The sequence below is a fragment of the Notolabrus celidotus genome, chromosome 7 (genome assembly GCF_009762535.1).
Source record: "Notolabrus celidotus isolate fNotCel1 chromosome 7, fNotCel1.pri, whole genome shotgun sequence".
Classification (NCBI taxonomy): Eukaryota; Metazoa; Chordata; class Actinopteri; order Labriformes; family Labridae; genus Notolabrus; species Notolabrus celidotus.
In genome coordinates this window covers 26,555,797-26,578,822 of record NC_048278.1, presented here as the reverse complement: position 1 = coordinate 26,578,822, position 23,026 = coordinate 26,555,797, and the positions used below count along the sequence as shown (strand labels likewise).

The window sequence follows — 23,026 nt, the reverse complement described above, 5'->3', positions numbered from 1 at the left end:
GCATGAACAAAAGAAGATGGACTTTTCTCGTCTTTCCAACCCCTCAAAGTGCTTTTACACATCTGGTCGTGTTCACACACTCACACCACGTTCATAACCTGATGGCATGCTATAGCAGGGACCATCTGTATTGACTACTGCCATTCACACACCACTGACCATGTCATTGGGAGCAATTTGGGTTCAATGTCTTGCTTCAGGACACAACAGCATGTAACTGCAAACTGGGATTAAACCACCAACCTTCCAATTGAGAGGCGACCCACTCCACCACTGAGCCACAGCTGCCCCAAAAGACCACAACAAGATGTAGTGTACTAACTTGTGTTCGACAGAGCAGACTCTAGATTAGTGTCACTACATGTGATCTAATCCAAAAAGTAATTTGGTGTGTTGTGATGGTAAAATGGAGATCAAGATATTTCCTGAATCTCTCCTGTGTAGTCTATCTTTATGATGTCTTTAATTCCCTTCACAGTCTCTCTATGAGTGATATACAAAATTATGTTTTTCTACCTCAACTCTTAACAGGTGCAAAAACTGCTTCAGCTGCATACCTCTCTTTTATACTAGAATTACATTTTAAAATCAGATTACTGCATGAAACAACAGATACTGTATTAAATGAAGGTCTAATAAGGTCATGAACACTGCACACTGTAATTGAAAACTATATCCAAGATGTATCGCTGTTGTCATTGTTGATACCTGATATGCTGATTAAGAAGTCATTGATTTTATTCAGGTTCAATTACCTTCAGTTTTATCTTACCAATTAGGTTGGCTGTGAGACTTGTCAGGTGTATTGGATTCATAAAGAATGTAAGGGAGTAATATATGAGTTTATTGCTCTGTTTGAAGTCAGCAATCAAGTGAACTGTCACACATTTTATGCGTTCTTCTTAATGTGACAGCATTTCCTTTCTTAGCCTCTTATCATCATAAACTGAATATCTTTGGTTTTTTTTAAAGAAAGAACCTGTGTATGAACATTTTCTGTAATAAGAACTACCCATCTGATCAATAAAATAACCCCTTTAATGAATCATTAAAAGTTTATTGGCACTTGATTCCATATATCAAGTCCCCCTCGTTAACATCTGTCCCCCCCTGTCCTCCTTCCCTAGGCTGTCACAGGGAAAAGCTTCGGCGAGAGGGACTTCCGCAGTGGATTGGAGAACGGCATCCTGTTATGCGAGTAAGCCAGTGACATCCCCCCGCCCACTCCATTTTTGATGACAGAAGTAGCAACAACGAACATAAACTCCTTTAAGACTCAATAAATCTCTGCCTGTCCCCCCCTCCTCCCTGTAGACTGCTGAGTGCAATCAAACCAGGGCTGGTCAAGAAGATCAACAGACTGCCCACCCCCATCGCCGGCCTGGTAAGGAGACACTCTCCAGTGTAAAGCAGCCTGTTCGTCAAAGTGATAAACTGACCGACTGTGGTCCCCTGCTGTCATTTTTAGGACAACTTGTCAGTCTTCCTGCGGGGCTGTGAGGAGTTGGGCCTGAGGGGCTCACAGCTGTTTGACCCTGGGGACTTGCAAGACACTTCAATACGAGCTAACCTCAGGGACTCCGACTGCACCCGCAAACTCAAAAATGTAAATATTCATTGCCTTTTCTGTGTTTTTCTTTCTTTTATCTACGTCAGTGTTTCAAGCATTTCTAAATATACACAAACCCTTTTACTGATGTCTCTTAGGTGTTGAACACAGTGTTCTGGCTCGGGAAGGCTGCTTGCGGCTGTGCCTCCTACAGCGGCCCAACTCTCAACCTCAAGGAGTTTGAAGGGCTTCTCGCTCAGATGAAGGTGGTGAGTGAAAAGAGCAGAGCGGTCGTAGCAGAGAGGGGGAGGAGAGGGAGGCAGACAGAAAGAAAGATAGCGGCACAGAGGAGGTGCGGGGGATGGATTTGTTAGTTTCCTGTCTTTGTTGGGGTGCAGGGGAGACACGCGAGACAGGAGACAAACACACTTTTGTTTTTGTTACAACACAGCCACTCCTATTTTAGGGAGAGGCTGAAAAGAAAAACAGGACATGAGATTAGCTCTGCACGTATTAGCCACAAAAATCTACTAAATTTTTTCCCTTAGGTTTCCTTTGCATGATAATGAGAAGATATTTTTCTTAATTATCTTAACAACCCATATCTCAACCCATGTATTGTGCTTTTAGTGGGTTTCTTCATTCTTTTCAGTTTTACACCCTTGTCCTCTATTTTCTTGTGTGTGTTGCAGGAGGTAGAGAACGGAGGGGACAGTTCCCAGAAGCGCAGTGTCAGAGACAGCGGCTACGACTGCTGGGACTCTGAGAGGAGCGAGTCTCTCTCTCCACCACAACACACCCGCGACAACTCCTTAGACAGGTGAGGGACATCTGTCGATACATACACGCAAACCCATATATGTGGACGCACACACCAAGGAAATTTGAGATCACTGTTGACAAGTTCAATACAACTGCCGGCATTTTCTACATTCTCGAAAAGCAATAAAAAGTCAGAGGAAACGTCTGAAATTTGTTAGAATGTAAAAATTTTCTCTTATGTCCCACAGTTTGGACTCCTTTGGCTCGCGCTCACAGCACAGTCCTTCTCCTGACGTGGTGAATCGAGGCAACAGTGATGGTTAGTTGACTAAATGACTCTCAGTCTCAAGTTGGAAAAGTGAAAGAAAATTAAAGTTCAAAGAAAGCCTTGCTTTTTATGCAACATGCACATTTCCTTTATTCTCAGTTTGGTTAGCATCATGTATTGTGCACATACAGAAAAGCACATTCAGTTATTCTTATGTATCAAAAAATGAGTGTACTCAAATATTGAAGTCTAACTTTAATACACCAACACAAAATCACTCATCTGTTAATAGTGTGACTGCTGTTCTCCAGCATGTTGATGTTTTAACCTTGGTATGTTATGGCCAGCCAGGCGGGTGGTGGACAACAGCTGAACCTCTCAGCCACTGTGTGTGTGTGTGTGTGTGTGTGTGTGTGTGTGTGTGTGTGTGTGTGTGTGTGTGTGTGTGTGTGTGTGTGTGTGTGTGTGTGTGTGTGTGTGTGTTTGTGTGCGTGTTTGTGTGTATGTGTGTGAGAGAGTGTGTGTCCCAGATGCAGCAGCTGTTGGTCTAAGTAGCAATCATTAGAGATTTGGACCCAGGAAACACAGCCTGAGGTCAACATCCTGCCTTTCAAATGTCAAATGTCAGTCTGTATGTGCGCACGTGTGTGTTTGTGTGTGTGTGTGTGTGTGTGTGTGTGTGTGTGTGTGTGTGTGTGTGTGTGTGTGTGTGTGTGTGTGTGTGTGTGTGTGTCAGTGAGTGAGTGAGTGTGTGGGAAGGATCATAGGCATCCTGTTTGTGTCTTTCATGTTGACAGTAAAATGTGTGCCACAGGGCGACAAGAAAAACACCATTTCAAAGCTGGGAATAGATTGCATTACTACATTCCCTGGAGGTCACAGAAAAAGTGTGCCGCCTCACCAAGCATCGTTCTCACCCAACAAGAAAGATTGGAAAGGGATATTGCCTGTCTTCAGTTTCCAGGACACATCATATACTCATGCACAATAACCTTGGGGGAAGTTTAGAAAAAGGAGAATGCTGATTAACATGTTTGACTCACTGTTAGAATTGTTTGTTGCAGTCACTGGCAAATCATTTTCTTTTTATTATAACTTTGACTGTAGTATTCATTGAAGTGATATCACTTAAGACATAGATGAGACATGAGATCAAGGGAAAGTATTGACAATTTACTGCTATTAAAATAGATAAAAGTCATGGTCAAAATCTCTTATAAGTTACGACATTAATGCAATTAAAGGCATTCGGTTAGCCCTGTATAAATCATCCTCCTCTCTCCTTCATTTCTTAGCAATAACAAATTAGTATTAATCTGCTGATGGGCTCAGAATGGGTTACAAAACAACCTACAAGGTTCAATAAACAAAAGAGATAGAACAAAAACTTACTGAAATCAAAACCCATGAGAAACACTGGGGAACATGACGAACAGCAAGACACGGCTCAGACTCAGCAATGAACTAATCCAGGAAAAGGGTAAACAGAGAAGCTAATGGTGCCTTCAAATGGTGTTGTGTTTACTGTGTTTACAAGAAATGGCCACATGAAAGCCCCCCTCTTATCGTGTTCACAACATCACAAGTCAAAATTTTCCGAAAGCATTGAATTCATGAGTTGTAGCATGTCTGAAGACATACACAGAAATGGTGGAGCCCAAAGACTCCAGTTTCACACAAATCCATTACATCATTATGTAGCTGATAGGGTCTGTATAAAGAGAAGCGAAATTAGTTAACTTTAGCGAGAGCCCAGCTTGTACAACGTGATTTGATCAACACTGAGGAACCAAAAGGAGCCATGGCAAGTGTTAATCTAGATTGTTAGGTTTGTTGTTCCTCCACACAGCATTTCAGCACATATAGAAAATAGTAATATTAGCATTTCCAAAGAGGACAACGATTAAACTTTTGGCCTTCATGTAGCTGTTGACTAACAAAGGTGTTACCACTTGAACACCAAGCCACTCATTCATACAAGTTTACGACTTTACAAGTTCCATTTGAAAGCAGCATGAATACCCAGGGTAATCAACACAGGTGTGACTACAGGACACAGGTGAAACTAATGAAGTTAATCAAAAAGGAGGAAAACACACAAAGAGAGGAAGTGAAACCAAACCAGACACAGAAGGAACAAGTACTCCAAAATAAAACAGGAAACATTTCAGACTGAACTGAGAAACATGAGTAAAGATACATACACAAGGAATGAAAGAACACCAGGCATGAAACAAATGAGAGAAACTCATCAGAACATATTTGCCTTTTGGGTTGGGATGTCTCCATAGTGGTATAATTTTTGCAGAGGTTATTATACAAGGACCAATTAAAGTTGTTATCTAACCTTCCTCACTCTTTCTCTTTCATGCTCCATCGCTCTTTGTTTCCCAGGGCGAGGCAGCGACTCAGAGGCCGATGGCTCCAGCAGGAGGCCAGATGTTCGGAAGGATGACATGTTGGCCAGACGGCATGCCAGCAGTGAAGCGAGAAGCTCCATTCCCTTTAACCAGTTTCTTCCAAACAGAACCAACGTTACTTCCTACATCCCCACTCCACGACGGAAACCACATACTGAAGAGGGAGAGCAACGAAGGTAATGACCAACATATCAGTGCATAATTAATTCTCATGGAAATCAAAATTTTACACAGGAGTTCTGCAGTGACGAAGATAGATCACATGGGACAACACAACACTCCACATCCCTAATGTTTTCCTGCCATCACACACCGTTTCTCAGTCACAATCCCGCCACGCCAGATCAGGGCAAAAGAGCTGGACCTCACCATAAAACTCCCAAGACTGTCACTTGGGCTCCTGAAAACAGTGACAACAAAGAGGAGGAGGAGGAGGTGAAGGTGACACGCGATGTGTTGGAGCAGAGGAGGCTGGAGAAGCTGCAGAAGGCTGGGATCAAAGTTCTGCCTGCTGCTGTTCGCTACAGCAGGTCAGGGAGGAGGGGCATGACAGCTGCTGTTGTTGTGATTTGACAGCTTACTTGAACTCACTAAGGGATTGCTGTGATGGTTGTTACGTTCAACATCTTACTGGTTCTCTCTTCATAGAGGTGGTTTGGTTTGGACTTGTGGTTTTGGTTGCAGCAAAGGCTTATCAAAGATGAGTATTGTGTGTTGGCTCACAAATCTAACTAACTGCTTGCTCCTTTTCTGAGTTTTGTGTATGGAAGAGGTTGATTTAGATCATGATGGTTATTATTTTTGCATTCATGGTTTCACGAGAACTGGAATTGCCTCATAATGTGTGAGGAAGTTATTTTGGCTGCAATCATTGATTTGTGTCTTTTGTCTAACTGATGTGACAAGCCTGCACCTTTCTCAGTGCTATGAAGAAATGTAAACTCACAGCATATTGATGAAATGTTTCCTGCTGCTTTTAATTGCCCTGCACCCAAGTAATGTACATATGGGACCGTGTCGATGAGAATTGTGGTCGCATGTCAAATGATAGATCTCTAATTAACTGTGAAACAACCTTACTTCACCATCCCATCTCCAGCCCTCCCACAATGGAGGAACAGGAAGTGAGGTCACCATCCCCGAACATCATCCTACGCTGTGAAAATGACTTTTTGAGCTCTCAGAAATCTGCCGGGGACTCGCCCTCTGATGGGGAAGAGGAGGCACAAGTTCGAAAAGTTCCTGATGTTCACAAAGACGACCTGGCGTCACGAAGAGCTAATCGTGGACATGTGACTCCAAAGGTGCATCAGTTTGTTCCTCCGCCCATGTGTAGCAGCAAAGACAGGGAGCGCTTGGAGGGCATTAGACGAGCTTCGCAGCAAACCCTGCAAGAGAAGGAGATCAGGTCAGCTGGTGTGTGTTTGTGTGTGTCTGTTTTTCCTCCTTTTTTCTCCCTCACATCTAAATTTTTACCCTTACTTTCCCACTTTTCCTGCGTTTGGGTGTTGTGGTCACTTCTGATTTGACGTGTGTGTGCTCCACTTTGACGTGTGCCACGTGATGATACATGATTGGACAGTGAGAAGGAAGCAATCCCTGACATCATTACACGCCGAGACAACCCCTTCCTAAACCCCACCCCTGGCAGGGAAAAGGAGGATGAGGAGGAAGAGGAAGACAATGAAAAGGTTATTGTGATGCCCAATAAGCAGAAGGATGACCTGGCTAAAAGGCGGGCTCAGGGTAGGCCATTCCCCCACAGGGACGGACCACGGAGCTTTGTTTCTGCCTCCATGAGCCAGGCAGATATGCAGAAGTGGGAGAAACTCAAGATTACTGAACCCAGGTGCCCAGCAGACACATTCTCTGTTTCAGCACACATGCAGAACAAAGCACTGAAATACTGCTGTATAACGTGTGTTTGGTGCTTCTAGTTCCAGTCTTAAGCAGATTGTAGTAGGCAGAGCAGGGTCATTAATCAGCAGGGTTCACCAGTGTTATTTTAAACCTGAACAGCAGAGGATTGAATCGTGGATTATTGGATACCTTATTTCGAATGCCACCCAATTTACATCCTCAGAGACATCAACAAAGTATGCAATATAATAGTGCACACAATGTCACAATACATCTTTGTCAGGTTCTTTAAAATCAAACCCTCTGCAGCAACAGTAGTATATGTTTTAACAGGAATACTCAAAAGACAGAACAGTTGTTTTAATTCCCAAGATTTACAACAACTCACAATAACTCATTTGATTTTGTTTGTTACAAAAAAGTTAGGTGTAAATATGTAGAACATTACATTTTCTAGAGTCCATTACTGGTGGCTGAAATAGTTCACGTCTAAATGTTTTCCATTTCACGAGCGATGACGTTTCAAACTGTGTTCTGTCTCGAAGAAGTTACCAAGCAACCACAATCAAGAACGTTTCTGAGGCCGGTCAAAAGAAGGTCCTCCTTAAACCTCCCATAAAGTTCCAAATGTTTGTCTTCACTCTCCAGTGTTTTATAGGTTAAACAACAGCCTATTAAGTAGTAATCTTTAGAGTTACTGGTTGGCAGTGTCAAGCTAGCTTATTCCACCTATGTTCAGTCATTGTGCTAAGCTAAGCTAACCAACACCTGGCAGGCGCTACATATTGAATCTTGAGATGTAACAGTTGTATCAATCTTCTGATCTTTCTTTTGGCAAAAGAGGAAGGAAACTCATTTAAATATTAATGCTAATTTAAGTCATTCATTAAACAAAACCTAACCATCTGAATTAGAATAAGCTTCTGAATTTATTAGTGTGTTTGAAATAATCCTATTATAATAATATTTTCCCTGCTATACCAAATCAGCATTATTTAAATAGGTTTAAAACACACTTCTATCTTCTTGTTGTCAATCATTCTGAGCTTTGTCTCATTTTAATCTCTGGTATCCTTTCCCCTGCTGTCTAGACGTCCCCTTAGATTCTTCTCCTCTTGTCTCTGCTTATCCCCATATTCTCATCTGCTTGTTTATTCTCCTCACTATTGTGCACTTCAGTCCTCTTCAGTCTTCTTTGACAGGCATTGAAACAGAGAAGGGAGCTGGCCGTTGTGTTTGAGAGGGGCGACTGTTGGCTGCGAGCACTGCCTCGGCTTTTGTTTTTCTCTCTCTGCGCTGATGTCATTAGATAGGATAAAGAGTTTTTTGTGTCCCCAGAAGAGCATAAGTTACGAGAAAACTTTGGCTACCTTGAGTTTATCAAAAGCTCCGTTGTGTATGACGTAAATGTTCATGTGTGTCTGCAGCATTTCATCACACAACCCCATGCTTTGTCCTCTTCAGTCCATCCACACGTCCTGTCTGATTCATCATTTCCACCTCATCCTTCCTTTGTCTCTGGTTGTTCATGATTTCTTTTCCACCCTCTTTCTTTCCCCCTGCTTTTTTCCTGGCTGTTCTATGTGTGTGTTTGTGCGTGTGTGTGTCTTCGTTTGTGAGATTGTATCTACAGTGAGGCTAGCCCGTCCCCTGTGTGTCAGGCTTGTCTGGAGAAAAATTATGGAGGCCTTTTCAGCAGATCAGCAAAGGCTGGACGAGGTCACAGCAAAGTTGTGACCTTTGGGGGCGTGACTGAGATCGAGCAGCCAGTAGAAACAGTCACGTCAAGTGAAGGGGAGGAGACAGAGTTGCTAAGACGACTCCTTTCCAAGGCAACTGTAGCCATGCCTACCATTGGCCTGGGCTCCCGGCTTTCAGAGCGGGAATGCAGGTATGAGGACGAGGCCAAATACGACTTAGGCCTGAATCCAGAGCCTGTTGCTTTAGTATGGACTGCACTGGGGAATAATGACCTTTATAAAGTAATGGGCTCTCTATTGCTTTATAAATTGTTAAAAAAGAATTGCTTGTGAGATTCATTTTGAAAAAGTGTTACATTTAAGGCTTGTTTGATTTAGTAGATTCAGTAGTTTGAATGCACCTCTTTGCATTGATCTAATTTGCTTTTAGTTTTGATAAGAAATTAAGGTGAACACACATGCATGTATATGCTGCTGTGTAGAGTTAGTATATACGTATGTCAGCATGGCTGATGGAAATCTTTACCGCAAAAACATCAAAGACATGTCTTAGAACTTTATCAACATTGTAATCATAATGGAGTTTTTCTACCTCTACTTTTTTCAAGTTGTTGCTACAACCTTTTGTAAAAGCACAATTCATGCATTTCTTTAAAATGAATATTGGAGTTCACATTAGTGATGCACAATGACAGCCAGAATGATAATCAGGTTTTTTTTAACAATACTGAGATCATGATTATTAGCCCAATTATACATTAATTTTACAGACCCATTTTTTTCTTGTTTACTTTAAAAGCATATTCCGCATCTCAATTATTACCAGGGCTGGACTGGGACAAAAACATTTGCCCTGGCCCTTTTCATCTCAAACAGTTGGTCAAATATATGTGTAGCATCAAATGGCTTCAAGCTTTAATTGTATCAGAACTTTGAAGTACTTTTGATGATTATATAGTTGAGTACAAGACTTTTACTTGTAGTGTTTGTGTATATTTGTAGTATTTACATATGTTTTATCACAGAACTGCTACAGCTGTTAACTATCGTGCATTCTTTTGACCTTCATCTTTTAAACAGGAAGTGGTAGGCTTTTAATGGACCTATAGGTGGCTCATCGTTAAGCCATCCAATCATTAGATTGTTTACGCTGAAGCTGCACTCTCTGTGCTCACTCTTGCCCTCTGCTTAACTAGCACGCACCTGATCCTCTAGCTCACTCTCTGCTTTAATGCAGATGTTTTTCTGCACTCTCAGTTTTGGAGTGTTAAGAATAGCCTTGCCATTGTCAACAAGCGTCATCAACAAGCGTCATCAACACCCGAATCACCCGTTGTCATAATGGAAGCGCGAGTGAAACTTTTTAAAACACCAGTTGTGTTTTTCAAGTGACTTTGTGTATTTGGGTATTCAGCAGCAACTAGCAATGAATATAAACTCAATGAAGAATTGCTCATAGTTCCTGTGCATCATGGAAGAGGGATGTGAAAAATCCAAACAGAACTTTATTGGATCCAAAGCTTAATATGGCCACCAGTGCAGGATTCATCTTTTCTCCCCCTAGAATAAAAAAATGATAGTGTTTTTAAGAAAAACTTCTAAATTACTGTTTGTCATTGCTGGGACAGTTGCCAGTATGACGGTGACATTTAGCTGAAGTGAAGCATATAAAGTAAAAAAAGTTGATTTGTGAGAACACAGAACTCTTCCTTTTCTTAATCCATTTACTTCTGATGTCTGTTATAGAGATTATTTTGTAGATAGAGATTTTCATATGATTCAGATGCTCACGTTGTTGATGTGGCTCAAAATGTCACCACAGCAGAGCAACCGAGGTTTTTTCTCTTTCTATTGTAGATTTGCATCAGATTTGCATGTTTTTCTAACCCCTGTTGATGTGTTGCTCTGACACTTTCCCTCTTTACAAGCTGTATTTTGTTCTCTTACTGACCCCGTCCTCTTCTGCATGTTTTTGTCTGGAACTTTGTTCTGAAGTTTTCTATCCTTGTAGCCGCATTTTGAGCTTTATGTGCTGTTCTCACAGCCAGGTAGACAAAGCCGACATCAACCAAACTAGCCCTCCTTCTGCTGCCCTCACACCCTTTACCCTTGATACCCCTCCTACTCCTGCTGAGATGGATGCACGTCTGGCTCAGTATGAGCGGAGGATAGAGGAGGAAGAGGATGAGGAGGAGGGAGAGGAAAGGATCCCTGATCTGCAGAAAGACGACATGATGGCAAGGAGGACGGGAGTTTTCCATAAACAAAACACTGCCACAGCGACTTACAACCGTTTCCTGCCCCTGCCCACCACCCAGCGCTGCAAACAAGGCGAGGTCACCACTGACGCTGCTCCGCGGAGCAAGAGGGAAGTGCAGGTAGAGAGGAGCAAGAAACGAATCCTCAGGTGGGCTAAGACTTGTGTGGAACTGTCTAACAGCATGAGGAGGCACTAACAAGCTCGGTGTGGAAAATAAATTCTCAAACTTGATTTTTAGTCATTTCAACTGTTGGAGTTTCTCTCATAGAGTGGAGCAAGAGCAAACCAGAGCTCCTATGGAAACCCTTAAACCTCCCCCTGAAAATACTGTGATGAGAGCAACACCTCAAAGAGAACATGATTACGAGGATGAGGATGACTATGATGAAAACGAGCCACTGCCTGACCTGGAGAAGGATGATATGATGGCTCGAAGGACAGGGTTGTTACAAAAACAGGGTGCAACCAGAGCAAATCAGTTCCTGCCGACACCTGGATCAGTGAAGTACAGTATCGCCCCAGTGTCTGCGATGAAGCCTTTTCATCACAGCAGAACTAAACAAACAGAGAGGATGGCAGGTGAAAGGTATTTACTGGATTGGAATGACACTGTTGTGTTGATCAACTAACAGAATATCTAACCGGCAGGGATGAAGGTTTCATTTTGTTTTACACGTTACAAAGCCTGCCGTGCTAATAAAAATGTCCAAGTGGACTCTACTGTGGTGTTGATTTGGTTCTCTACAAGCATGAGCTTAAAACTGGAAGTGATTCCAGACTTATATTTATATAAGAAAGGACCGGTTGGATTTGGATTGCTGTTGTGGTTGGATACTGGAGCTTGAGGTCTGAATGGTTAACAAAGTTTGTGCCTGGTGTGACTTAACAAACTTGTTGTTTTTGGAGCTGAGGCTCATCATTGGATGTATTTGGCATGAACTTGTTTAGTTGGTTGTGGTTCTTTGTATATAAAGGGGTAAAATCACTGCTGAATCTCAGACACAAAACAGCTGCTGCTCACTCTGAGGGTTTAAATTTCTTTGCTCTGATCGTTGAAATTTCAGAAAAAACTATTTTGTTCACAAACAAAAACCCTGATGTGTTTCAAAGACATAACTTATTATTTAGGTCACAAACATGTCTTTTGAAAGATCCACTCAGATCAAAGTGAACCCTCTCATTTGTCATTTATTAAAGGAATCTTTATTCAACACATATGTCAGATTATATTTTGTTGCCTGAAAACCAATTCCACATTTTTTGGATTCTTGTTTGATGTGCTGGGTAACAACAAAGAAAGTCAGACTTGTTTTGTTCCAGCTGAAAACTGTTCCATCCTAGCCTGTAATTAATATCCAATTATGTATTTCTTTCAAAGACACTCGCCCACACCAGAGAATCATGTTAATGTATGACAGAGTATTTCTAAAGTTACACTATATTTGCTGTATCCCCAGTGGGCAGCAGCCAGAGTAGCTTTCTTGCTTTCAGTGGTGTTGATACCAACAGCAGATAACACTAAAAGTACCCACCATAAGACACAAGAAATAAAAGTGAATGTGTGTACTGGAATTTGGGCAATCAGACTACATTATTTGGACATTAACATCTGAATTGACATGTTTCACATCAGATGCAGTCTTCCTCAGTCTGTGACGCAGTCTTGATTTGCCCTTTGAGATGTATTCGTTGGTAATCTTGGCTTTGTCGCTGGATTTTAGCAGCACCATGTCTGTAGCAGCAGAAACTCCGTCTCCTTCCTCCAAAGCCTCGACTCTCCCAAAGCCTGCAGGAGTGAAAGAGAAACAGGAGGAAGAGAGAAAGCAGGAGGGAGCAGTCCTTAACACCTCTGTCACAGAAGTGGTTGACCCCCTCAGTGCTCCAACACTCACCTCCCCACCCAGCACTGCTGCTGCTGCTGCAACAGCCAGTTATTGTAAAGTGGAGGCAAAAATGGAGAAGCAGGATGTGACGGAGAGAGTTGAGGAAAAGGTGGAAGAGAGAAAGAGGGATGTGAATGAAGAACCACGAAAGAAACCCTTCTGGATGGATGATGATGATCTGCCGCCCATGATGTGAGATGCCTGTCAAACTCTTCTCTGCATGCAGCATCATCATCACTTAGCTCTTCCATTCATCCAGTCCCAATGTTTATCTGAAGTCTGTGAATGGGAGTGACTGAGTGATTGGTCGCATTATCTAAGAGATACCTTCCCTCTGGATGTCAGAGTGTGACATTTGCATCAAAGCATAACATGCTGCTAACCATGAATTATCTGGCCTGCTGTCTCCATTCACTCTGTTCTGTTATTGTTTTAGGATGAGCCGACGAGTTGCTTTTATGTCTGAGGACACTGAGTAAGTCTTCCGGCGTGAAACTGGATGAATTTCTGCATGAAACCAACATTCAAAACATTTGGCACATTGTATTTGACGACTGCAGTCATCAAACACATTTTACGATGATGCATCATCAAGCCCATACTCTGTACTAACATCTTTAATTTTCATCTTTCTTTGTTTTTTTTACTGACAATGGGGCTCTGTTTTGTTTATTTAGTTATTGTTTAAACATTGTTGTCATTAAAACACCCCCCTAATAAAGACTGCTCGACTAACACTCAGTTGTTGAGTCAATGTTTGCAATATTTTTTTTTCTTTGCTCAGTTTGTTATTTATTTTCTTCTGATTCGTTTACGGAAACACGTGACATGTTTCAGTTACTGTGTGAAGATGTGGAGCAACACATACAGTACACAACTATGAAAAATGAGGAAGCCAAGGATATTATACAGTGCTTGTGTTTAGTAGACTCTCACTGGTTGTGTATGCGTATGTCTTGCTTTGTGTTCATATCTTCTAAAAATGAAAGGTCGTTTCTGTTGAGTCATGTATTCTTTTTTAAAGGGTGCAGGTTTTTTCTTCCCTGATCCTTTCCAGTTATGGATTATGTTTTGAGTTTTTACATTGTATGTGATGGAAATGTCCTCTGACATTGCATTAGAACATTATTTATGTGTAATTATATACCCAAAAGCTGATTGGACAACATTGCAGTGTAAGTGATTTAGTGATTTAGAAGACTCTATTGTGTATTTTTTTCTGTTGCAGGAGTGTGAGCATGGGTGACATCCTTAACGAGGACGAGGTGGGACACTTACCTCCAATGAGCCAATCCAAATATGAGCGCATGCACGAACAGTACAACAACTTCCCAGAAGAGGAGGACCACTGGAGAGACGTAAGAGACTTGTGTTGTTATTAAAGAGTGAGTTAGCATGTTCAGTCTGTTTAGATAGTAGAAGGGAACATATGATGTGTAAAAGCTTATTCTTATAACATCAATATTCTGAATTATTGACCTGATTTGACCCATGTGCACCTGTGGCAGGACTTGGCCAAATGGAAGACTCGGCGTCGCAGTGCGTCACAGGAGTTGATTAAGAAAGAGGAGGAGAGGAAGAAGCTGGAGAAAAGGCTGAAGGAGGAGGGAAGTGACAGCAACAAGAGGAAAAGTATAAAGACCTATAAGGAGATCGTGGAGGAGAAGTAAGGATGATATTTTAGTGTTGCACACAAAAAAAAGGCAAAAATTAGACTCGATCTCTGCCAAACCATCAAGTACGTTACTGTCTTTTGTTTTCTGCTCACTTTTCTTTTCCAGGGAGCGCAGAGAGCTAGAGCTTTGTGACGCCTACAGGAATGCAGCAACTCCAGAGGAGGCCGCCATGGTTTTGCAACGCTACGCCCTTCGCTTTACAATCAGTGATGCAACATTGGACAGCCTGAAACTTCCAAGATCCACTTCAAAACCCAACCAGGAGCACAAAGATCACAAAACATTACCTGTTAGTGAAACTGAAAAATCAGAGCCTCTGCAGCACAAACCAGAACCAGCTGCGATAACGGACCTGAGCTGCACAAAACCTGAAGAGATGGAGTCAGACAGAACCGCACAAGAAGAGACATCAGACTCTGTCTCCTCCAGCACCACAACACCCAGCAGTCCCCTAACCCCGGTCATTAACTCAGACCCTAAACCGCCTCAGTCACTGCAGCTCCATGAACCGCAAACAAAAGCTGCAGATTCTCCAAACACACATCAGAAAGAAGCTGCTGCTGAGGAAGCAAAGCTGCAGACAAATCACACTCCTCCTCAGACTGCACATGTGAAGCCTCACACCACACAGCCTGGGCACACACTCCCCTCCCCTTCATCTGTACCCTCAAGACCTGTCCCCATACTGGCAGCCAAACCCTACTGCCAGCCCAAGAGCGCACAGGCCGGCCACAAGCATGTCAAGGTGAGTGCTCAGTGACAGACTTTCAAATCAATCACTCAGCATCATCTTAGGTTTCATTGTTCCAACTCAATCTCTAACCTCATGCTTCAGTTATAAGAGGTGTTTGTTGCATTTAGGATCCTTTCATAGGTCTCTGCATGCAGCTTGAATGTTGAATAATGAATGATGTGTGAATTATGTGTTCCCTGTTACACCTACAACATGCTTCTAGTCACTGCTCATGTGGGGGATCATTATTATCTTTTATTAAGATTCTTTAAAATGTCCTCGTGTTCCCCACCCAGAGTTGGTCTGCAGTTCAATTTTCATAATTTCTGTGGATATATAAACTGAACTTTTGACACGGCAAATCGTAGCTCTTATCAATAATGAATATAACAACGAGAATGTCTGATTAATTTTTTAAGACATTTGTTTTAAGAATTTTAAAAGGGGGAGAAACAGTACTGCAGTACATCAAAGTGGGAGATGTGTTTCAACATAAGTCGAAAAGTTCCCTTTGTCTTGAAACAGATTGCAGACTCATGAAAATTGCATCCATGAGTTTGTCAAACATTAAAATATAGTTATAAAAAATGTCCCTGCAATCCTGACTTCTTTGCATGTATCCCACTCAGATGGATGGGCTGGTGCGAGTGAACGGAGAGACAACGGAGGATATATCTACACCCACGACGCCCTCCCCACAAGAGATCAAAGATGTTCCCCCCAAACAGACAGAAAAAGAGGTTCCCTCTGAGCAATCTGCGACAAATCAGAAGGCAGCAGAGCAGACGACTCCTCCGCAGATACCACTTCCCCAGCCACCACCTCCTCAGAAAACCCCTCAACAGCCACCACCTCCTCAGACAACCCCTCAACAGCCACCACCTCCTCAGAAAACCCCTCAACAGCCACCACCCCCTCAGACAACCCCTCAACAACCATCACCTCCTCAGACAACCCCTCAACAGCTACCACCTCCTGAGACAACCCCTCAACAGCCTCCACCTCCTCAGACAACCCCTCAACAGCCACCACCTCCCAAGACAACACCTAAACAGCCACCACCTCCTGAGACAACCCCTAAACAGCCACCACCTCCCCAGAAACCACTTCCCGAGACACCACCTCAGCAGACATCCCCTTCTCAAACCGAAAAGACAGCCTCGTCTTCAGCCTCTGCCATCAGCTCCCTGATTGGAGGCCGGAACTGTATCATCACGACAACTATCGTGACTGAGCTCACACAAACTGTTGTGGAGCCTCTTCAGCCGGACATCCAAAGCAATGGACAGGTAATGTCACAGGTGGCTGGTTCTTCTTTTTAAGGCAACTCATTCATACCTTAATCTACACGTGTGTACTATTTTCAAGAAGGTACCATACTTTTATTAAGTAGTGTTTGATTTCTCCTTACACACTATGATTGAAATTTCCATCCTGGTTGTTCACGTGTACTGGAACGTCGACACAGCTGAGATACGAGAGTCGGGAAAAGAAACCCAGGAGTCAAATCGAAAGCAAACAACAGTGGTGCTAAAAAATAATAATGTAAATTCTGAGGTTGCTGTTGATGTAGAAAGATTATAATCCAGCAGCTTTCTCTGTCCTTAGGAGAACTTGAGTACACTTAGAAGTTACCAAAGTATTTCTTCAAATCTTTATTAACACGGCAACACAAACAGAACAAAAGAGAAGAAAATTGAATTTACTTTAATGAGCCCACATGGAAATCTTGGTTATACTCAGCTCTACAGTATTAAAACAATATTGCAATATATAGTTTACGTACCAAACATCCAGAACACATTAAAAACAATTAAGAGAAATTGTTTCACAAGTTATTTCAGTGTTTTACTAACTTTATGTTAAATTTTTATCTTGTGGTTATGAGTGTAGGACAGTAAAATTGAGTGCAAAAGTCAGGCATCGTCATTTGTTCTCAAAAAAAGACACAGAGAGACACACTTAAGCCGTTCACTCTGAGGGACTGCCCTATGTAAAACAACTTTCTGGTCTCCTCAGGTTGATTTTAATATTGTATTTACATGAGCTAAAGCCAGAGACTGCCTGAGGAGAAGTACAGTAAAAAAAAAACCTGATACAGAGCATTTCAAACTGGTCTGTCATTCATGTATGATGTGATTTGAGCTGAATTGTCTGCGACATGTGAAGACAGTATAGTGGTCTATTAATTTTTCATAAAGGTCCATGAACAGAGGCAAATTTCTATGGAGATAATGTTTTATTCATTTGGTTGTATAATTGACTTTCAGGTCAATGGTGCGACTGTGTTTTCTGAGAGACCATCAGAGGAAACTCAGACTCCGCCAGCCACGTCACCAAACAGCATGCAGGACTACTCTCCCACAGTCACAGGTACATCTCTTAACCATGAAGAGGTACAGTTCAAAGTCTGCATGATTTCTTTCAGAAGATGTTGATTATTATATATGTGTGTTTCTCTGCCACAGAAGGACTCGAGGAGAGCAGTGTGTCCGTGAGTATCATCCGACAGCTCCAGCTTGTTTTTCTCTGTTTCTCCTTCATTCTTAAATTTGACCCTGTCCTGACCCTTCGTCTCCAGTAGTGGCTGTAGTCAGACTTGTCCTCTCACCTTTCCTCTCTTTCTGTCCTTTTGGTCCGTATACATGTGTGTTTGTGTGTGTGTGATTGTTGGTGGGGTCTGGGTAGATTGAGACCCCCATGTTGAACTTGGCTAAACGTGTAAATCACTGGGTCTGGGACCCCAATGAGGAGCGTAAACGCCTGGAAAGGTGGCAGCAGGAGCAGGAGCGCCTCCTACAGGTACACTGGTGGAATGGTGTGTATGTGCATGGCTCTATGAGAGATGAGCAGAAACACCAAGGAACAGGATTTTCTGGATGTGTGTATCTATCTATATATATATTTGTGTGTGTGTGTGTGCATGTGTGTGTTTTTGTGAATTCAGTATGTAACGTGTGCAATGTTCCTCTGCAGGAACAATATGAGAAAGAACAGGAGAAGCTGAAGAAGGAGTGGGAGAAGGCACAGATAGAGGTGCAGGAGGAGGAGAGGAAGCATAATGAGGAGGTCTGGTAACACACTAAAAAACACACAAACATGAACAAACACATGAATCAGAAATATTACAAACTGGTTGTGTGTGTTTTACATGTTGGGTCTTTGTTGTGTGTGTAGGAGAGAAAGATCCTAGAGGAGACTGTTACACCCCTCAATCCCACGGGCGTAATAAACCCACAGTCAGAGCAGTCAGTGCCGACTTCTTCATCTACTGAAAACGAGAAAAAAGCAGACACTTTTCCTGTGCAGCTAAACGGCCAAAGGATCTCCACAGGGAGCGAGGATCAGCATGCTACCAAGCTGCATTTTTTCCAGGGTGAGATGAACAGAGACATTAATTCTGATTTGATAAAAACCTTGGTCCAAATACGTATCTCTCCATCAGGATGATTCAAATATATTACATTTTGCATTTTTCTAGAATCTGCAGGTGATAGTGAAACTTCAAAGAAACAGGAACTTTGGAAGACAGCTTCTCTTGACCGCAACCCTCAACTAAACCAGCCACACATTGTTAAAAGGTATTCCAGTGTGTTTCAGTGTAACCTCTAGGGTAATCTCTTATGCTCTGATGTGATGTTCTTCACAGAATTTGCAGATGTACATCATTATGATTGATTTCATTGTGAATAAAAGAATAAAGGACAGAAAAAGCAGCTTAAGGGTTATACCTGCAGTTCTGTCATTTGTCCTGTTTAGCAGATACATGTCAGTAGTTACATAGTCTCACATAACCGTGCATTAATGCATGAATCATAAAGTGTTCTCTAATCATATCAACTCCTACTCACTTTGTTTATGACTACATGGTGAGCTGCAGTAATCCACCTCTTTCATGTCATAAAAACTATTAAACCGTTATGTGGCATGCATGATTTAAGCATTACTAAAGCATGTGTTTAATAATGTGTTAGCCATATTTTCTTTTCAAATTGGACCCCAGATTTCTAATTGAGATCAAATGACAGGAAGTACTGCTTGAGAGTTTTTTTGTGTACACATGGCGACCATTTGAATTGTGGAATGAAAATAAGCGTATGATTTCTGAGTCAATCTCTCAAGCGTTCAGCATTGAAGGGTTTTTTTAATATTAAAAAGCATATGTTGTTTTTTTAACCTTAACAGACTGTCTGCATTTACAAATGTAATTATTTGAGTTCATTAAAATGTGTTGCAGACATATTACAAGTGTTTTTGACACTTATTAGTTTACACTGTTCTTGTGTTCCTGTTTGTTTACCACAGGTCTGAATCACAAGACGGTGTAACAAACAAACAGAAGCCCTCCCCTTCAGCACCTCACCCTCCCTCCCCCACCAGGTAATAATGCTTGCACACATATACCAGACTACCAAATCACTGCTCTGTTTAATGGAGTGAGAAGCTTCATTGCTTGTTTTCCCGTGTGTGTGTAGGTGTGTTAGTGGGAAGAGACTCTGCTCTGGTTGTTCTCAGCCGCTGGGAAAAGGAGCTGCCATGATCATTGATACACTGGGACTATTTTTCCACATACAATGTTTCAAGGTACCGTGTTATTCCAGGACAATGAATATACCCTGAAACAATTGAACTTTTTGTGTTATTCTACTTCACATGGAAGCAGCATTTAGCTTCTTGAGTTGGCTACAATGAGTTTGTGCTTCTAATGTCACTGTATGATTTCTTGTCCAATAAAAGTTTGTATGACTTGTGTTGTTTTTTTCTTCCACAGTGTGGAGTGTGTAAAGGGCAGCTGGGCGATGCCACTACAGGGACAGATGTACGAATTCGAAATGGACTGCTGAGCTGTCATGAGTGCTACATTGCATCTCGGGGTAAGAACATGTGAGCACACAAAAATACGGGTGCATCACTACATTTTCTAATTTTCTTTATTCATTACGTTTAAAGTTCAATATTTATAGCCATTAAAAAAAGGTGAATTATGATTTGTGAAAATCAGAAATCCAGTATCTCAAAATTATTAGAACATTTCCTCAGATCAATCAAAAAAGTATTTAAAATACAGTAAAGTACAACTTCTGAAAAGTATGTTTTTTTAAACACACAATACTTGGTTGGGGTTCCTTTACCATGAATCACTTTTTAAAGTAGCTGACAGAAAATATGGAACTTTTTCATGATATTCTAATTTGTTGAGATGCATCTGTATTGTAGTGCACTGAATTGTTGTGTTGTGTTTATATTATACATATCCTGGGCATTATTTACATATTTCTTCCCTATATCTTATATTTCATCCCTTCATGTTTATCTTCATCAGAGCAACTGTAAGGCCTGAATTCTCCCCCGGGCTGAACTAAGTAGTGCTTGTCTGATTCTGATTTACTGATACGTGTTGCACCATTAAATTCTTGTCATTGTGAAGCTTTGGTTTAGCCTAGTGCCACATCACCCTCACCAATTTAACCTCCAGGTGAAAATGAATGAGAGCTGGCTGATGGGCCTGGTGATGCTAGGCTATCTGTGATTAGATGGTAGGCCAAACTTACAACACCACTACACTAATGTCTTATTTTAAGGATTTTTTTTTAATCTTAATTAATTATTTATTTATTTATTGTATTCATCTGATCTTGTTAACTCAACCTTATTTTTAACTTTTCTTTCCACTCATACTTATTTGATTAATTTCACTGTATTGATTTTATTTTGAAGTATTTTATTTTTAATCATGCCTTTTATATTTTTTCCATTGCTGTTGTTTTCTGTCTCTCTGTTATTTTGTGAAGCACTTTGGGCTGCATGTTTATATGTATGAAAGGTGCTATATAAAAAAAGTTGAGTTGTGTTGAGTTGAGTTGAATTGAGTTGAATTGAGTTAAGGATCTGGCATTTAGAGAATAAGATCAGAAAGACACATTTTAAAACATACTATTCACCTGTAACTGAAGAGTTTAACACATTTCATTTGTTTATATGCAGGCAGAGGTCAGCCTACCACACTATGATGACCTGCATTTTAACCTGAACTGGACCTGGAAATGAAATTGGAACTGGAACCCACACCACGGATGACAGTGATTGGGTGAAGAAGGATTCTGGAACCTTGACTCACATTTTGGGACATTCTGGAATGCTCTGGGAATCTTTGTGGAACTTTGGAGTACTAATCGTCTTTTCCCTGACATGCACAAACAGCTTTATGGATATTATTAAAAGTGAAACTGGACCGACATGTGGACTGATACTTACAGAACCACACATGCATACACACTACAGTGTGTGTGCTTATTTTCTGTACACGTGTATACACTTCTTTCAATATGTGTAGCATGGATGCTATCAAGAAATCAGCGTGTTTAAGCCTTTGCACATTCAAACTTAGCACAGTCAAGACACTAAAATAGAGATCTGCTTAATATGTTATGCTAAAATATCGACACATCAGTCTGAAAATCTTGATCATGACCCCCTGCTTCTGCACTGATCATGTGACTCCGATCGGAGTGTGACAAAGTGGTTTTGGTTGGATAACCTGGAGTAGCTTGACCATTATAATGCCTTACTCGTCATCATACCTTCTCGTTCAGTTTGGGTTTTGTGTTTACAGTTTTGCATGAAAGAAGAACATATATAAGTTATTGTAATTGTTGCTCAGATGGTAAAGTGTGAGTTTGGTGTAAGTTATAACCTGTAACAGCTTAACTTTAACTTTCCTCCTGTATGTTGTACATCGTCATGATTTTTTGGATTCTTTTGGGCATCTGGCTAACTGACATGAGCTTTTTCTTTATAATACATTTTACAGGAATGAGATTGCATGTTATTAATTATTATACTTGTTCTTTGGAGTTTAAATATTTTCCCTTTAAGATGTTTTAGCTATTGTTCATTCTCATAGACTGACTGCGACCGAATCAGTGCCTTATGTAATGAATGTGAGGGCTAGAGTATGTGCAGGAGTATTTCACACCCACACAGACCACTGGGTCTCGGCACATTGTGTGAGCGGGTGCGTATGTGAGTGTGTGTAGATGAAATCCTGCATGCTTAGGAATGAATGCAGAATGTGATTTTGACTTGAAGCACAGTTCCATACCAGCAAAACATTTGAAATGGATCAGCCTCTCCTTATCACCTGCTGTTCTCTCTTCCTCTCCTTTCCCATGAGCTAAACCAATGACACAAAGTGATTTGCTGCTTCCCTCTTACTTATTCCCCCAAATTTCAAACAGCCCACAATGTCCTCCAACTTCTTCTTGTTTGCCTCGATCACAAGTGTTGCCTCCCCAGAGTCTGAGCTGAACGTCTCTCCTTTGTGTGTCATTGCCTCTTTCTGGACACCTGACAGCGGCTTCATCACTTAGAGGAAAAGAGCGCTCAGTTCATTGTATTTTATAGCAATTGTATGTTTATCAATAAAGTATTTTAAATGGGATGCTTTCTGTTCATTTGCTTTGTTGAAATCTGTTCATTTTCTTTGATTGAAATGCACTATGTCTATAAGTAGTGAGTAAACATTCATCAGAATCATCACAACACTTGAGTGAGTGTACACACTACTACAAGTTTTAAACCTTCTGCCTAGATGATTTAATGTATTGCAGAATTACCTGTTCTATCAGAAAACTCATATATTTCTAAAGACTAGAGTAATTATTATGCCATTAATACATAGCTAATTGATATTAGTGGTATTTGATATTAATGAGGAACCATACAGGTAGAAATCAGTGTTTTTACATCCTTATCAAACAGAATAAAACTAAATCTAAACACTGTAACACTCTATGGCCAAGTGATTATGTAAGGAGTTGGGGTATATTTAAACTGCTGGTCTTAGATTTTGCCCATGTTACCACCATTCACATTGTACCTATGGACATGGTTTCTGCAAAGTGGTAACTGAAGA

The 23,026-nt window shown here is 41.3% G+C and overlaps 1 protein-coding gene across 2 annotated transcripts in view; it reads left to right on the top strand.

The window, feature by feature from the left end:
• Window positions 1-21,347, top strand: part of LOC117815290 (LIM and calponin homology domains-containing protein 1-like) — a 31,360-nt gene extending 10,013 nt beyond the window's left edge. The window contains exons 2-22 of one of the 2 annotated variants that reach the window (XM_034686922.1): window positions 1,128-1,198; window positions 1,315-1,384; window positions 1,469-1,606; window positions 1,708-1,818; window positions 2,242-2,369; window positions 2,560-2,630; window positions 4,974-5,175; window positions 13,931-14,060; window positions 14,211-14,368; window positions 14,484-15,123; window positions 15,741-16,400; window positions 17,382-17,484; window positions 17,580-17,605; window positions 17,800-17,913; window positions 18,088-18,180; window positions 18,289-18,487; window positions 18,593-18,692; window positions 19,417-19,491; window positions 19,587-19,695; window positions 19,883-19,985; window positions 21,097-21,347. In XM_034686922.1, coding sequence (XP_034542813.1) covers window positions 1,128-1,198; window positions 1,315-1,384; window positions 1,469-1,606; window positions 1,708-1,818; window positions 2,242-2,369; window positions 2,560-2,630; window positions 4,974-5,175; window positions 13,931-14,060; window positions 14,211-14,368; window positions 14,484-15,123; window positions 15,741-16,400; window positions 17,382-17,484; window positions 17,580-17,605; window positions 17,800-17,913; window positions 18,088-18,180; window positions 18,289-18,487; window positions 18,593-18,692; window positions 19,417-19,491; window positions 19,587-19,695; window positions 19,883-19,985; window positions 21,097-21,122 — 3,327 coding nt within the window. In that variant the 3' untranslated portion in view covers window positions 21,123-21,347. The remainder of the gene's footprint in view (window positions 1-1,127; window positions 1,199-1,314; window positions 1,385-1,468; window positions 1,607-1,707; window positions 1,819-2,241; window positions 2,370-2,559; window positions 2,631-4,973; window positions 5,176-13,930; window positions 14,061-14,210; window positions 14,369-14,483; window positions 15,124-15,740; window positions 16,401-17,381; window positions 17,485-17,579; window positions 17,606-17,799; window positions 17,914-18,087; window positions 18,181-18,288; window positions 18,488-18,592; window positions 18,693-19,416; window positions 19,492-19,586; window positions 19,696-19,882; window positions 19,986-21,096) is intronic. The other variant, XM_034686923.1, reaches the window with a different exon arrangement.
• Window positions 21,348-23,026: the final 1,679 nt, after the last annotated feature.